General features: G+C 42.8%; 1 protein-coding gene across 1 annotated transcript in view; it reads right to left on the bottom strand.

Moving 5' to 3' along the window:
- Window positions 1-14635, bottom strand: part of LOC139666631 (teneurin-2-like) — a gene marked incomplete at its 3' end in the record, with an annotated part of 95689 nt that overhangs the window by 64190 nt on the left and 16864 nt on the right. Inside the window, exon 2 of the mRNA XM_071545917.1 lies at window positions 10455-10748. Within this exon, the coding sequence (XP_071402018.1) occupies window positions 10455-10748 (294 nt within the window). The remainder of the gene's footprint in view (window positions 1-10454; window positions 10749-14635) is intronic.

The following is a 14635-nucleotide window of genomic DNA, read 5'->3' as shown; positions in this document are numbered from 1 at the left end:
GGCCGTCGCTTCTACTGGAGTGTCAAATCTGGATCCTCCTCTTCCTCGCTCCTCCTCCTTTGCTTCCCTCTTCATTTATCCATCCCCTCTCTGTCATCTCCCCTCCCCTCATCCCTTCCACTCATATCATCTCCACAACGCATGCTCTATATCCTCCCTCTGGCCATCTGTTTTTTCCTCCCTCCTTCCTCTCATGATCCCTGTTTCCTCCTCAAAAGCAACAAGGCCTCGCCCCCATTTTCTCTCATCCTTTCTCGCAGCTCGGGGCCCGGCCCTCACCATCGGCCCTGCATCGAACTTCTCATCCGCATGAAAACAAACACCAATCAGCCTGTCATAATCACTCTGTTGGAGCAGGAAGAACTGAACAACAAGCACAGGAGGCCACTGATGTATAGACTGTGGAAAAGTTATTGGGGCCGCAAACTGCAACTGGCACTTTTTTGCTGAAAATACATTGGAATTCTATTTGAAAAGATGTATAAATGAATTTGAAAGGTGATTAACTACACACTTTGATTGTACTATTGATTCTCACTATTTATTTCACAAGTAAAATCAAAAGTCACCCTCTCCCCTCTGAATCATATCCCGTCTCCCAAAGCTTCCTCCTCTACTCACTCTGATTTGCTCTTGTCTAAAAAAACAAAAAAAATAAAAATCAAAGCTCTCCATAGCTGTTATTATTTATTTTTCTAGCACTTCTCCCACAGAAAATTTTTCAGGGCACTATGGCTCTGACCATTGCACTCATTATTTTTGCTTGTAGTGATGCTCTGGATGAGAGTGTTATTTTAACTTATTTTTGGTAATTTACTCATAAGTCATACGTTTCAACTGCAGCATTCCCAGACTGTTTATATCCGCCCCTGTCATGCACTGCGCTTTGGTACCACGTAAAACATGCGGTTTGGCAGATTTGATCACGTTCCTACCGCAATACGTGCTGTGTGCATTCACACCTTACATTAATGTGTGATTTTGCTTTTCCAGATAACATATTGAGATAGAGATTATATTTTAATGCTAGATATATAGTATATGGGTTGTGGATGTCCAGGCCCTTAAAACACCTGTACCATCTCACCATTATGCTTCAAGTTGTATAGGGTCATTTTCAGGAAAAACAAGGCTGGTGGATTCCTACTATTGAGGCAGCGCTTACATCAATACACTTTCGTAAATCTTTTATATGTATTTTCTAGAGGAGATACTGCTATGGGAGTTTATAAATGCTCAGCAGGTGTTGCCAATCTGTTGGTCTTGTATATTTATAATGGCGTAGCATCGTTTCCTCTACAGTCACTGATGGTGGGTTAGTGCATCATTCTGTTGACATCTGAATTGGAATTCTGCATGAATGGATTATGGCACAGAGGATTGTTACATCACATGCCGTGTTTTGGTAAATGTTACTTTCATTTCGAAAAGCTTCGTATAGAAACTATTAATTCTTCATTTTCAATTAATTTACAAACAAGAAAAATTATATCAACTTCATTATGTGTGCTGGACCTAACTTTGCAAGAAGTAATGTAAGTTTTCCCTGTTTCAATATTGAGTGCGTGAGAATGACATTTAGAAAGTCTGTGGTGACAGCCACCGCAGCTCTTGCTGGAAGTTCATTGCTCCGGAAAAGCTGAAGAGTTAAAATGTTCTACCAATGTGAAATATCGCTTTAATAATTTTGAGAAGTGGTGGTGGGAGGATGAAGGTTTTTGGTTTGTACAGTAGCTCAGGCCCTGGCCATTGATATATTATCATATAGTCATCTAAATTCATTCAACTCTGTACCAAAGTATTATTGAGCACAATTAGTTCACATCAGTAGACAGTTAGTCATAGCTTGTGTGAGAAATAAATTACATTTCAATACGTTCATTTACTAGCAGTTCCGAATATTAACTCACCAGAAACTGAGGAGACTGAGCACAGCAAGTTGTGATATCTGACATGTTTACACATACTTATGTAATCAAGGATTACATAAGTAATTAATTAAAAGATGAGGGAAAATTAACCTCAATAAATATCAGACTGGATATTTTTTTCCTCCTCATGAATATTTTAATAAGAACTGCAAATTATGTGAATTTACAGCAAAAGCAACCAATTTCACAAAAAAAGGTTTCCATTGACTGTATACATGTGTGTGTTTGGATTACTATGTACAAATTTGCCTGAATCAGAGGTTGAGCTACATATTGTCTGTCTCACTTTATAATCTGTGTGTTTTCACAAATGTGTGTGTGTGTGTGTGTGTGTACGTGTGTCTGCATTGGTGTGCAGGAGTGTGTGAATAGTCCACTTCTTTCTAACAGTTCAAGGTACAGCTTCAAGAGGATTAACCTTTTACACGATCCCAAGCAGACAACCAGTGCTCCATATCTCTGACCTTGGCTTTCTCTATGAGGCTATGAGAGCAACAAGACATTCGCTGTCATGTGCACAAATCTCTTACTGTCCTTCCATTCCCCGGGAGGCTATGCCCTTAAGTGAATAGTCTAAGATGTACATAATGTAGAGAGAAAAGCCCATTAAAAAAACACCATTATCAAATAAACTCAAATTCAATACAAAAAACAATAAAAAAAACTATCCTTCACATCCCAACACACACATATACATTTCTCTCGTTCCTTCTTTTCCACCAGTCTCACTCACTCCTACCACTCTGACCATACTAATGAAAACAAATGAAAACTCTACAGCCCAATAAAGCAAATATTACCACTAATACAAGCGAACACAAACAAACATTCTCTGAGACGCAAGCAAATAAGGTTGAGTTTCCAACAGTGGAGGAATAAAAAAAAAAGAAAAGAAAACAACGCCCTCTGGGAAATTTTCTCTGATCAAGTGCAAAGAGATTGACCAGTTGGATGTGTGCAAATGAACAGGAGATCATAATGAAAGAAGCTAATACATGTAGATGAGGCATGTGAAGAAAACAACGGCCTTGCCATCAGATAGTGATATATGATTGTGGCTAATTATTTTGTTATATTATGGTCACAATATGTAAATATTGTGACCATAATATAAATAAGTATTGTAAATATTGTGGTCACAATTATTAATTATGGTTGTCTTGATGTAAGGAAAACTAATTATTTTACTGCATTTTTTGCACATTATATCAACCTCCTGGAAACTTTCAACAGTGGACATTCTAAATGAAATGTAATGTTTCAATACTGCTGCTATGTTAGTACTGATGATTGTCAATTGTGGAAACTGAAATGATACAATAAAGGATGTACAAATATACACAACTATTTGTGCAACCTTAATTTCAGACAGAGGAAGTCTTATAATAGTCTTAGGGAAAATGTTGCAGGCTCTCAACTGGAGTCCAGATGCTATTATACTGTGCATGCAGCGACCTCACTCATATAGATATCAACTAATGGACAATATAGTAAATCACACACAAACAAGCACAGTGAAGGGCACAACAGCACATCAAATACAATCACATACAGGCGCACACAGTGTGCTTAATAATCTAAGAGCAGCTACAGTCAAACATAACTTACTGATCACATAGTCTCCAAATGGATCGTCATCCTCCTCATCATCTAGGTAAACTGGAGGAGGCAGAATGAAGGAAAGAAAGGAAAAGCGGGAGAAAAGACACAGAAAAGAAAAAGATAATGACAAATCAAGAAGGAAATCATGAGCTGGAGAAGAGAAACAAACCAAGTCATAAAAAGAAAAACTAAGACAAACTGTAAAAGAAAAACACAGAAGTACTTAATGAAGGAAAAACAAAAAACAAAAACAAACAACACAGTGGATACGAGATAAGCTGGAAACAAAAGTATGATGTGAATCTGGTATCGACAACCCCCCCTCCTCACACACACACACACAATCTCATTCTTAGTCTCAATCTGATACCTCCAGTCTTCATTAAGGAGTAAAGCACTGGCCATTAAACTACAAATGTAGTTGCAGCGCCATGCAGGGGAAAATATGATCACTCATAATTGGCCGGAGAATTCACAATTTGCCCTCACTGCTCTTTCTCTCTCTCTCTCTCTCTCTCTCTCGCTCTCTCTCACTCACACACACACACGCACGCACGCACGCACACATGCACACACGCACGCACACACACACAATGTCTGGCCGTTCTGGAAGTGGCATGAGAGGCCATTATGGCTCACTAAATTTCCTATTAGGGCAGCAGTATAGTCGTCAGCAAGTTACAAGTCCAGTGCCAGTGATATTTCACCACTCCTGTGACTCTCTGTTACCTGATAATAATATTGGTGGTGGGGCTTCACTGCAGATACAGACTGTACAGCGACTAGTGGCTTTAGCTGTACTGGTGTTTGTGAAGGCCATCTTACATGAGCCTGATTCAGTACATACCGTCGTATTCATGGTGGCTGTGTGTGGCTGACCTGACATGACAAAATCAATGTTTTGTTGTGAGAATTTATAGCAGGTGGCCATTTTTGTAAGGAACAAAGCTGCTAAATACTCTTACTTGCCCAAAACACACACATACACATACACACACACACACACACACACACACACAGCCACATGTTCACACAAAAGCATCACTTGATTCAATGATACGATTTTTCAAAAGCTTTTATTATAAAAAGGAATCATAGGCAGCTCTTTGCTAAAATCCTTCAGAAATCCGTCACCCCCTCTCCATTTCCATTCATCCCTCATTTCCTCCTCTTCTTCTCCTGCTCTCTCCAGGTTCCCTCCCTCTAATGTGAGTCAGCATCCATCCGCTGAGAGACAAGTAGAGAGACGTGGTGTGAGTGTGTGTGTGAGACTGTGTCCATCACTACTTTGTTCATTCCAGCCTGTGCAGCTCTGCATGGACAAAAAAGTCCTTGAACCAGTGGGCAGAGTATAGAGGAGAACACACACGCACACACGCACGCACGCACACACACACACGCGCGCGCGCACACACACACACACACGGCCGTGTGTGTTTGTAAAAGCGGCCTGTCAGTGCTGCTCTCACACACCATTCATCACAAGCTACTAATTCTGTTAGACCATTGTCGAGCCTTTCGCACCCCGCATTGCTCTCTGAAAACTCAATCAGAGGCTAATGCCCCCAACCTTCCCGACACACACACACACACACACGCCTCCACACAGACAAGCTCTCTCTCTTTCTCTCTCACACATGCACACACATACACACACATACACTCATACACATGCACAGACCCCCAGGGGACAGCAATGGTCTTGGGGGACCCCACCAGTCTAGCTCTATAAGTGCTGCTTGGATTTGATAGACAGGAACTGCATGGACCAACTTACTGGTGCTGAGAATGGCTGTGGTGTTATTCTAGCAGAGGTTGAGAGAGAACTCACTGAACAAAAAAAAAGGTCTTACAATCAGTGGGTGAGGTATAATTACAATCTGTACAATCCAAAGTATAGACCACTTTTTAACCAAAATCAAAATGATCGTAATTAAACATTATCTTAATCTACCTTGATTACACGACAATCCTTTCAGCCATCCACTTCTAAAAATTCTCCAAAACAACAACATATCAGACGACTTAAACATTGTTTATTTGGTTTGATTCATGGTGGGATTTATGTGTTACACTAAAGAGAATGAAGCGGACAGTTTGGGGACACGCACTCTGCCACCTGTGCTAGGAGATTTGATTAGTTAATCAGGACTCACTTTGAGTTTTCATGAAGCCTAATTACAGCTTCTCTGACAAAAAACTTTTGACTGCAGATGTTTACTGGGGCAATTTGAAAGTTTCCCTGCACTGTCAAATAACTTAATTAACCCACAAATTGATAAAAAGCGTGAAAGAGACAAATAAAGCAACATAAAGCAGAGTCATAATGATGAGGGGAACCAAGCAGTTGAGCAAGCCCAGACAGGGGCGGGGTTAGGCAGAAAGGCCAGACTAAATTTAGCGCCACCTTTTCATTCTCTAATTAAGAGATTAATACATCCTGTCACATACGTCACAATACTACCCTATGATTTATTATCCAGCCTACCGGATGGAGGGATTGAGCCAGAGAAGGAGGGAGGAGAGGAGGAGAAAGAGATTGTCTGAAGGCAGCTAATCAGCATGCGTGTGTGATTGGTTTGAGGCTCGGCTGTGGAATGAGCGGCCAGTGTGTGTCCGTGTTTATAAAGTCGGTCTATGAGTAAACCTTGGCTTTATTGATGGAAAACAGTGGTTGTTGAATTTCATTCAGCCTGTTTCATTAAGAAACATTGCTATTTAATGAGAAGTAAACACACAGGCATATGAGTGCGCACACACACACAAGCATGTGGCGTGCGGTGGACTGTGGATCGCGGCCATCAAAGCTGCCCTGGGCTTCAGGTTTAAATCAATGTCAAGGCCTGATCTTATTTCATCTAATGCATGTTTTAATCATTCTCCCTCCTGATCAATGCAGTTTGGATTCGGGCACCAGGCACTGCTGTGGGAATTTACAAGCGCTCCTATTCTCCTGCCTGTGTTTCCAGACGGGCATTTTATGAGGCAGTGCACAGTGTGACAGTAAATCTCTTCCTCCGCTTTGGCCAAATGAAATCTCCCAATGCTGCTCTCTATGCCCATATTTGTTTGTCTCGTTGTGTTGCTTGTGCAAACTAAACTTGTATTGGCTTTGCCAAGTCAATGTTCTAGTCTCTTTATTTTAATAGTGTCTGGAAGGAGCAATAAAAGCAAAGTGTCTTTATTCAATACGCCACTGTAAAACTGGATGTAGGGAAACTTTGAAATCCCTGAGTTGCATTTAGGAAACTAATTTAGAGCTTTTAAATACTTGCTGGTAATTGGTATTTAGGAATGAAGCACATGTTGAAATTAATCAATTAGTTGGATTTAAGAAACTCATTTCACAGGTTTGAGAGACTTGTTGGTGATAGTTGTCTATACAAGTGAGGTACACACGTTCATGTGAGAATGAGCATGCACGCACGCACGCACAGACACACACACACACACACACACACACACACACTAGTACAAGAACGCATATACACTACAGTCCATTGCCGCTGTAGCAGGACATATCTGCTGTGTTGTTGAGCTGGAAAAAGGGATTGTGAGCAAAACAAATGCAGTTTCTTGGTGTGTTGTTCAAAGCTGCTTATACGCTTTGAAAGGCCAATCTGTGTGTGTGTGTAAGTGTGTAAGTGTGTCTGCACACATACGTGCATATGTGAGGGTGTGTGTCAGAGAAAAAAAGAAGAATGTCACTAATCCAGCAGACAAACGCCGCTGCATATTCCTTACTGTGAGGGACAAAGAAACACACGTATTTACCACCATGCATTGCTTATTCTGATCTCTCTCTGTTTCTCTATCTCTCTCCCTCTCCGCACATGCACACACACACACATACAGACACACACCCACACATATAAACATGCAAACGCCTTGCCCAATATATACCCTCTGTTTGGCACATCTATGCAGGATTGCTCGTTAGAAAAACAACAAAAAGCCGTATTTAAATTTCCCCCTACCAGTCATCTGAGTTTTAGTGGTTTAGGTTAAGAATATATGTGGTGCTAATTGTGTTGAGACTAGCAAAGGCACTAGGCACCTCGACTGAAGATTGTATCTATCCAAAGGATCACACTCTTTAATTTGTTATCGACTCAGGTTTTGTTTTGTTTGCTTCCAGACTTTTCAACTCTTCCACAATCAAACATCTAAAAATTGTACATGTTGTTAAGGAACCTGCAATGTGTGAAGGAAGTATAAAAAATTAATTTGTGGCTTAATGTGGAGTTTTTTGATTTGTTTATTATTCAAAATGATAGCTCCACTGGTTTTCCACTGGTTTGATGCCTCTGTGATTCTAAGATGATAAAGCTTAGTGTGATAAAGATGGGTTTGGAGAGATACTGTAAAATATATGGTGTGAACATATCCATCAATTACTCTGCAGCCATTCGCCCTGCTGATACACACACACACACACACACACAGTAAGGTACATAATAACCCCTTTCCCCGGAGTCGGATCTGTGACCATTTCTGTCACCGCTTCTCTGGGTTTTCTATTTTTGTAACATATCTGAAATCCAGATTGCACACACACACACGTTCGCGCACACGCACGCACGCACACACACACACACACACACAAACACACACGCACACACGCACACACGCACACGTGCCTGCCCTTAAGGGGAACCTCAGACCCCTAAACTGACACCTGTCATTCACGCTGGCAAGCCGCACTGACAGAAGCATAACGAGGGATGGTGAGATGCACAGCGGGAGAGATGAGGGGCGACAGAACACATAACAACCTTAAAAGATGAAGAAGAAAGGTGGGAGGAGGGAGATGAGGAGGAGGAGGAGGAGGAGGAGGAGAAGCAGGTGGAGGTGAGACTTCTGAAGCTTGTTAGAGGCGCAGCGAGATGAGAGCGGTGCAGCATGCTGTTTGGTGTTTTAGCATGTCACCGTCTTTTTGATTTGTTAGCATGTGTTTATGATGTTGTTTCTCTGTCTGCCTCCGTCGATCTCTATTATTAGACCCTCAGATCCTCCTCCTGCTGTTTTGACACTCCCGTCGCTTCTGCTTCACACATCTACACACACGTGCAGGCATCGGGCTCATGCGAGTACACACACACACACACACACACACACACACAACATTATCACACTCAGACAGACAGACAAGCACACAGAAAGACACAAAGACAGCAAATTCAATAACAGACACACACAGACACAGACACACACACTCGCACGCACATGTGTAAATCCAGACATGAAAACACACGCACCAGTTGGGTCATTAAGTCTGATTGGAGCAAAATTGTTCCGCTGTATGCTTTGAGACGTGACACACCAATCAGATGTTCTGCTTGGGGAAGATTTGGGTGTGAAGGGTGAGCTTTTCCCATTCAGAACTAAGCAACTAATGAATTGACTTGATCAGACACACACACACACACACACAGACACACACCTGCTCCTTTTTATCAGTCAGCCTCACTGCCTCTGATCTCTTCCTGCTGGCGGAGACAGCGATGCAGAACCCTGATCTAAATCTCCGGTCTATAAAACCATGAGACGGGCTTGAAGGTGTGAGCCGGTGGTCCACTTGAACGTTCATCTATAGACGACAAACTTTTCAAGCCTAGAATTTGATTTGATTGACTTTGATTAGATGCATGTTCTGCATAATCATCTATATGAATCCCTCCATCAGAAAAGTAAATGTTATCCCCCTGTAGAAGTGTAGCAATATCCATGAAAAACATTTTTTAACAAACTTTCTACAGCGAAAAAAACTTTTGATCTGCTCGACAATCAACACTCAGTGACATCATACTGCAGGCAAATGATTATCACCATATAGCGCTGGATTAAGAAGCTTATTTTACAAGGTCTGGAAGTGGCGGCGACAGAACACTCGATGCCATTCTCCTGGCCCTGAGACAGAGAGCGAGCGCGGCGTCTGCGGCTGATATCTGCGGCTGGAAGATTAGCTTGGTAATTAACCACAAAGCAATTATCGGGTGGTGGGATGAGAGGCGCGTCTCGGGGAAGGTGTTTCTTGACGTGTTTAATAGGTGTTGAGTAGTTTGATCAGTCGACAGAAGTTGTCTCTGATTTGGAGGCCCGCAGCCTGACAGAGGCTGATCCAGGGCTGATACACACGGCAGCCGAGAATTCAATTAATTAGACTGTTGCTTTTCCTTCCATCCACTTTTCATTAACCTACATTGACACCTCGGCAAAGCTCGCACGCAGGTTTACGACTGCGTCAGGATTAACAAGGAAATGGGAAGCTGGCAATAAACAAAGTTGCCAGAGGAAGGAGGTTCCCTCTGGGACACCTCACACTAACAGGGAGATTTACAGAAATAGAAAGACTGCACATGAAAAGTAAAGATTATCATCTCGCTGACTGTATCTCTGTGTTGGATCAAAAAAGCAGAAATGCTCCAGCCTCAAAGCTGTCTGCAAAATATCCAAAAGATTTTTTTGAAGACTGACAGACCAGTGGTGAGATCTCAGCAGATAAGTGGTATAAAGAGGCTGGAGTTAGAGGGCTTTGGCTAAGTGCTATTGATGAAAATAAGGATGGCTCTCTGGGGGGGTCCAACCACTGTTCTTCAGATCAGAAACAGACTCAATCAATAAGTCCAACTCGTAATTCATATAATGGCTGTCTGTATGAGTTATGGTGTAAAGATTTTAAGAATATCGATGAACCGTATCTTGATATATATTGTCACGCACTCTATCCCTTAAAGTAATCACTATCATACTGTATCACTCCGACACATCCTCCCAATTCTTTCTCACTCCCTCAGTTAGTTTTACTCACTCTCTCATTCTCAATTCAAGGGGTCTTAGCGGCATGTAAGACACACACACCATTTTGACCCCACCTCCATCCCCCAGCCCACGACCCTGAGCCCTTTCCGTCCGTCCTACCTGACTCATCGTCAGACTTGTTGTCGTTGTCTGAGTCGGTGAGGGTGAGGGCCGAGTTCTCGCGACTGGACACCCCTGAGCTGCGGCGGGACTTCACCCCGCCTCGTCCAGCCCACAGCTGGATGGCTCGCTCTGGGGACAGCGGCCCCTCTGGGTCTGAGTCGGCGTCGGAGCCGGCGCTGAGCGAGTACCCCCTCTGGAGCAGGCCCAGGTCGGGACAGTAGGGGACAGCAGCGGGGTGGGGAGGGGGGGGCGGCTCGCACACACCCAGCTCGGCCAGAGTGAAGTTACCCGCTGTGAGGGAGAGAGAAGTCGTGTATGAGACTGTGGAGTATGGGACTGCATGGACACACATGCAACTAGAAGCACAAACAGTAACACAGACGCTCACACAGACAAATACTCGCACAAATAAACAAATGCATTCACATACACACGCACTCACACACGCACGCAAATCTATTCAAGCAAACAAACCCACAATCACATGCAGAGAAACACACTAATTATGAAACTATGGAGGCGGAGGCTGAAAATTGGGCTTTGGTGTGGAAGGGAGGAGGGGGAGAGATGACGCAGCATGAGTCAGGCACAAACTACAAACTAGCTGCTGGAAGGAATATGTATTGAAGGCTGGCTTAGCAGGCCTGCCTCCCTCCCTTCGCCACTGCGCATTGGCATTCATGAGGTGTTGATGTGAGATCAAAGAGCTGTCCTCTTGAGGCCTCTCAGACTGTGGTGGAGCTCCTTTACTGCCTTCTGGGTCTGATCATCTCTCCACCTAGTTACCATCGCACACTGGACCCCAGGCTCACGGAATATACCGCAGTCTGCTGCAGTACCGGCCCCACTGCCTACGGCCCCCCCAAGACAAACCGACTCGTCACGTCCAAAATAAATATATAAAATTATCCAAATTAAAGCACATCAAAGGAGATCAATAAACACTGCTGCAGCCCAATTAAATCCAAGCTGAGGAAAAAGCAATTAAGGAAAAAGGCATGCTCAACCAATTTATTCTCTATACTAATTAAAAGAGTATTGTGGATGCAATCGCTCACCATCAGCTGTTGGGGTAAAGGGATCGGGGGAAAAAACAGTTGTGATTCACTTCATTAGCAGTTTGTGAGCGAGGGAAAAGAAAGAGGAGAGCAGGGAGAAGTTGGCATTGTGTGTCAGCATATGAATCAATGCTTTGGGAATCACACAGCTGTGTGACTGGGTTAACTGTGACTCATCAGGCGTACGGACGCAATCAGAGAGAGGAATTAAACAGATGAAAATCGTCTGCTGGATCTTCATGGCTCCTCTTCACAGCCTCGCCGTAACTCGAGAGATCTGCTGAAAGTACTCTATGGCAAACGAGAGGAGAGGGAGGGACTAAACAGAAACTTAGCTGGGGAGCGGGGAGAGGCACTGTACTTCTACTCAGACAAACAGATGGACTGGACTAGAGAGCAGAGGCGAGCACATCACTCCACAGGTGGACTAATAGGCTACAACGCGCTAAGGACACAACTAGCTACGATGACACACAAGCACTGCCACACATCTGGGAATATTACCATTTTTCGTCTTCTTTCCTTCTCTGGCATCTCCTCCAACTTATCACAAAGGATGACAAAAGGAACCATCTTTACTATACATGACACTGAGGATCTTCGCATTCTGTTGGTATTTTACACTACAGTACTATATACATAGGATCTAGCTCTAGTCATTGTGCACCCATACCTGAGATGAAGTATCGTAGGAAGACAGGAGAGAACTCCAGCAAGCCTGAGAGAGCAGAACACATGGCTTCTTTAACATCAGTCAGCAAATCACACCAAGCAGCTCGGTGGAAATGTGTCTGCTCTATATTTACAGTTTCGACTAGTCTTTATGCAAATTATCTCATCCAGCTACAATGACAATAATTGGGCCACAAAAAAAAAATCTTCTAGTCTAAACAAACACAACAACTACAAGGGAACAGTTACACGATATAAAAGTGTATGTGTGTGTGTGTGTATCCGTGTATGGACGCAGGCGCATTCGCATACGTATCTACCGTCACATCCCACCGGCCACCGCTCTATACAATTAACATCCCATAACCAGTGATTACACATCCAGCATCCAATCACTCCCTATCACCATCAGCATCAGACACAGCTCGATGCCACAGCAATCTACATGTACTCAAAGAAAGATGGATTGGTGCGAGGGCTTGAAGCAGACATGAAAATCTATCTCAGTTATTCCACAAATAGAAAACCAATCGCATGTTAGGTATATCATATTATGACAGATGTGTGGGTGAATATGGTGCTGCATTCTAATCAGATCAATGCCTTTCTCTTTCTGTACTGTATTGTTGCTGTCACTTGCATACAGTACATATTAACATGTATTGTGTGTATGTATAGATTAGGTGAAACCTGTGTTACTCTGGCAGCTGCCTTGGGTTGCACGCATGTGTGTGTGTGTGTGAGTGTGTGTGTATGTTTGTGTCTGTCTCTGTGTTCGTTGTGTATGTGCCGGCGAGTGTGTTAGTGTGTGTTTGTGTGTGTGTAGACAGCTGAATTGGATTGTGCTTTCAGATGAAAGCAGCGCGATCTAGTATGCTTCACTGAACGTTCCTCACTAATAGAGGGGAAAAGAGAGCGAAGGGCAGAACGGAAGGAGGGGAGAGAAACGAGAGGGTAAAAAACAGAGAGTGATGCACAGATGTAAAAAGAGAGAGAGAGAGAGAAAGACAGTGTGTGCGTGTGTGTGAGTGAGTGAGAGAGCGAGAGAAAGAGAGAGAGAGAGAGAGAGAGACAGAGAGAGAGAGAGAGAGACAGAGAGAGAGAGAGAGAGAGAATGGATGGCTACTGAGCTACTAGGTTACACAATCTTCATGGTAGACTGCGGACTGGTTCTTCAAGGGAAAAATAACATAACAAATATCTGGCACTTTTTTTGGCTAGTGTTAGTTTTTCCTGTTAGTTTTTACCATTTAAAATCTTAAACATGACAATAATAATAGTAATAGATAAAAGTAATAGATGGGCCTCAACTATATGATCAAAGTAAAATGAAGACTGAAGCATACTTTAAATGAAATGATAATTGAATTCCTCCTCAGATAAACAGGATGTAGGTAAAACATGGAACAAAATAGACATGATTTACAATCTATACCAATCCTGCAAGGACAGCATGAACTATAAAGTGACTAGTGTACAAGTGAACAAGAGTGCCCACACACTGAATCTTGGATATTTGCATTGCTTGACAAAGACCCATCATTCGGTTGCAATTTTGTACAAATGAAACTTCAGTTATCGACTTTAGTTTTCGCCTGCATCTGAGATGAACCACCATTTGAACTGTGCATGCACCGCATTTTGAGTCTCACAAAAACAACACAGACACAGTGGAAAAAGAAACATCTTGTTGGAACTGCGATAAAACGATACTGCGAATGGGAATGGCATTTGCATTGATCCATTAAATCAATTGTACTTCCCTTGATAAAAATGTTAAATACAGTAAAATACCGTCATTATGGGATGTGTGTGATTGTAAGCGTATGTAATGTGTTTTTGTGTGGCCGTGTGTGTGTGTAAAACAGCATGTGTGTGGGATAGAGGGGCCTATCATTAAAAAATCATTTGTGCTTGTTAGCAGTTTGACAGGCAAAGTACAGGCAGCAGGATTCTGCATTATGCTGGCTGACTTTCACTCACCCCACCATGTAATTCCAGAAAGGATGTAAAGCAGGCAGGACCTGTGGGCTTCAATTCCTGCAATTATGCTTCTTTTTCTGGGTCCAATGGTTTACAGTGCGGACCACCATCGGAGATGCCACCCTCGGAAAGTGCCAGTTCAAAACAAGTTCTAATTCAACCTTAAGTGCTGAACTGGTGGACTGATTTGCTCCAGGGTGGAGGATGCATTAAAATCAGGAAGCAAAGGCAACTGTGCACGGTATGGTTCCCTATAATCCCATGAAACTGCAGAAATTACTGTTAATAACAGTAAAAGCCTTCTTTTCTTTGTCACAGCTAAGAAAATGCCAGACTTTGTGGCTAATAGTGGCAAAAATGCGTCATTTTTTTCCATTTTCATTTGTGTCCAATTCAAAATTCACCGGCACTGCACTTTGGTATCCGGAAGAAAATTAAGTTATCTTTTGTGTTTTCTTTCCTATG

This window comes from Centroberyx affinis, unplaced genomic scaffold (genome assembly GCF_046629955.1).
Source record: "Centroberyx affinis isolate AG114_WGS23_722 - 3 ecotype Tasmania unplaced genomic scaffold, CSIRO-AGI_Caff_v1 ptg005073l_1, whole genome shotgun sequence".
Taxonomy (NCBI): Eukaryota; Metazoa; Chordata; class Actinopteri; order Beryciformes; family Berycidae; genus Centroberyx; species Centroberyx affinis.
This window is presented reverse-complemented; position numbering and strand designations above follow the sequence as displayed.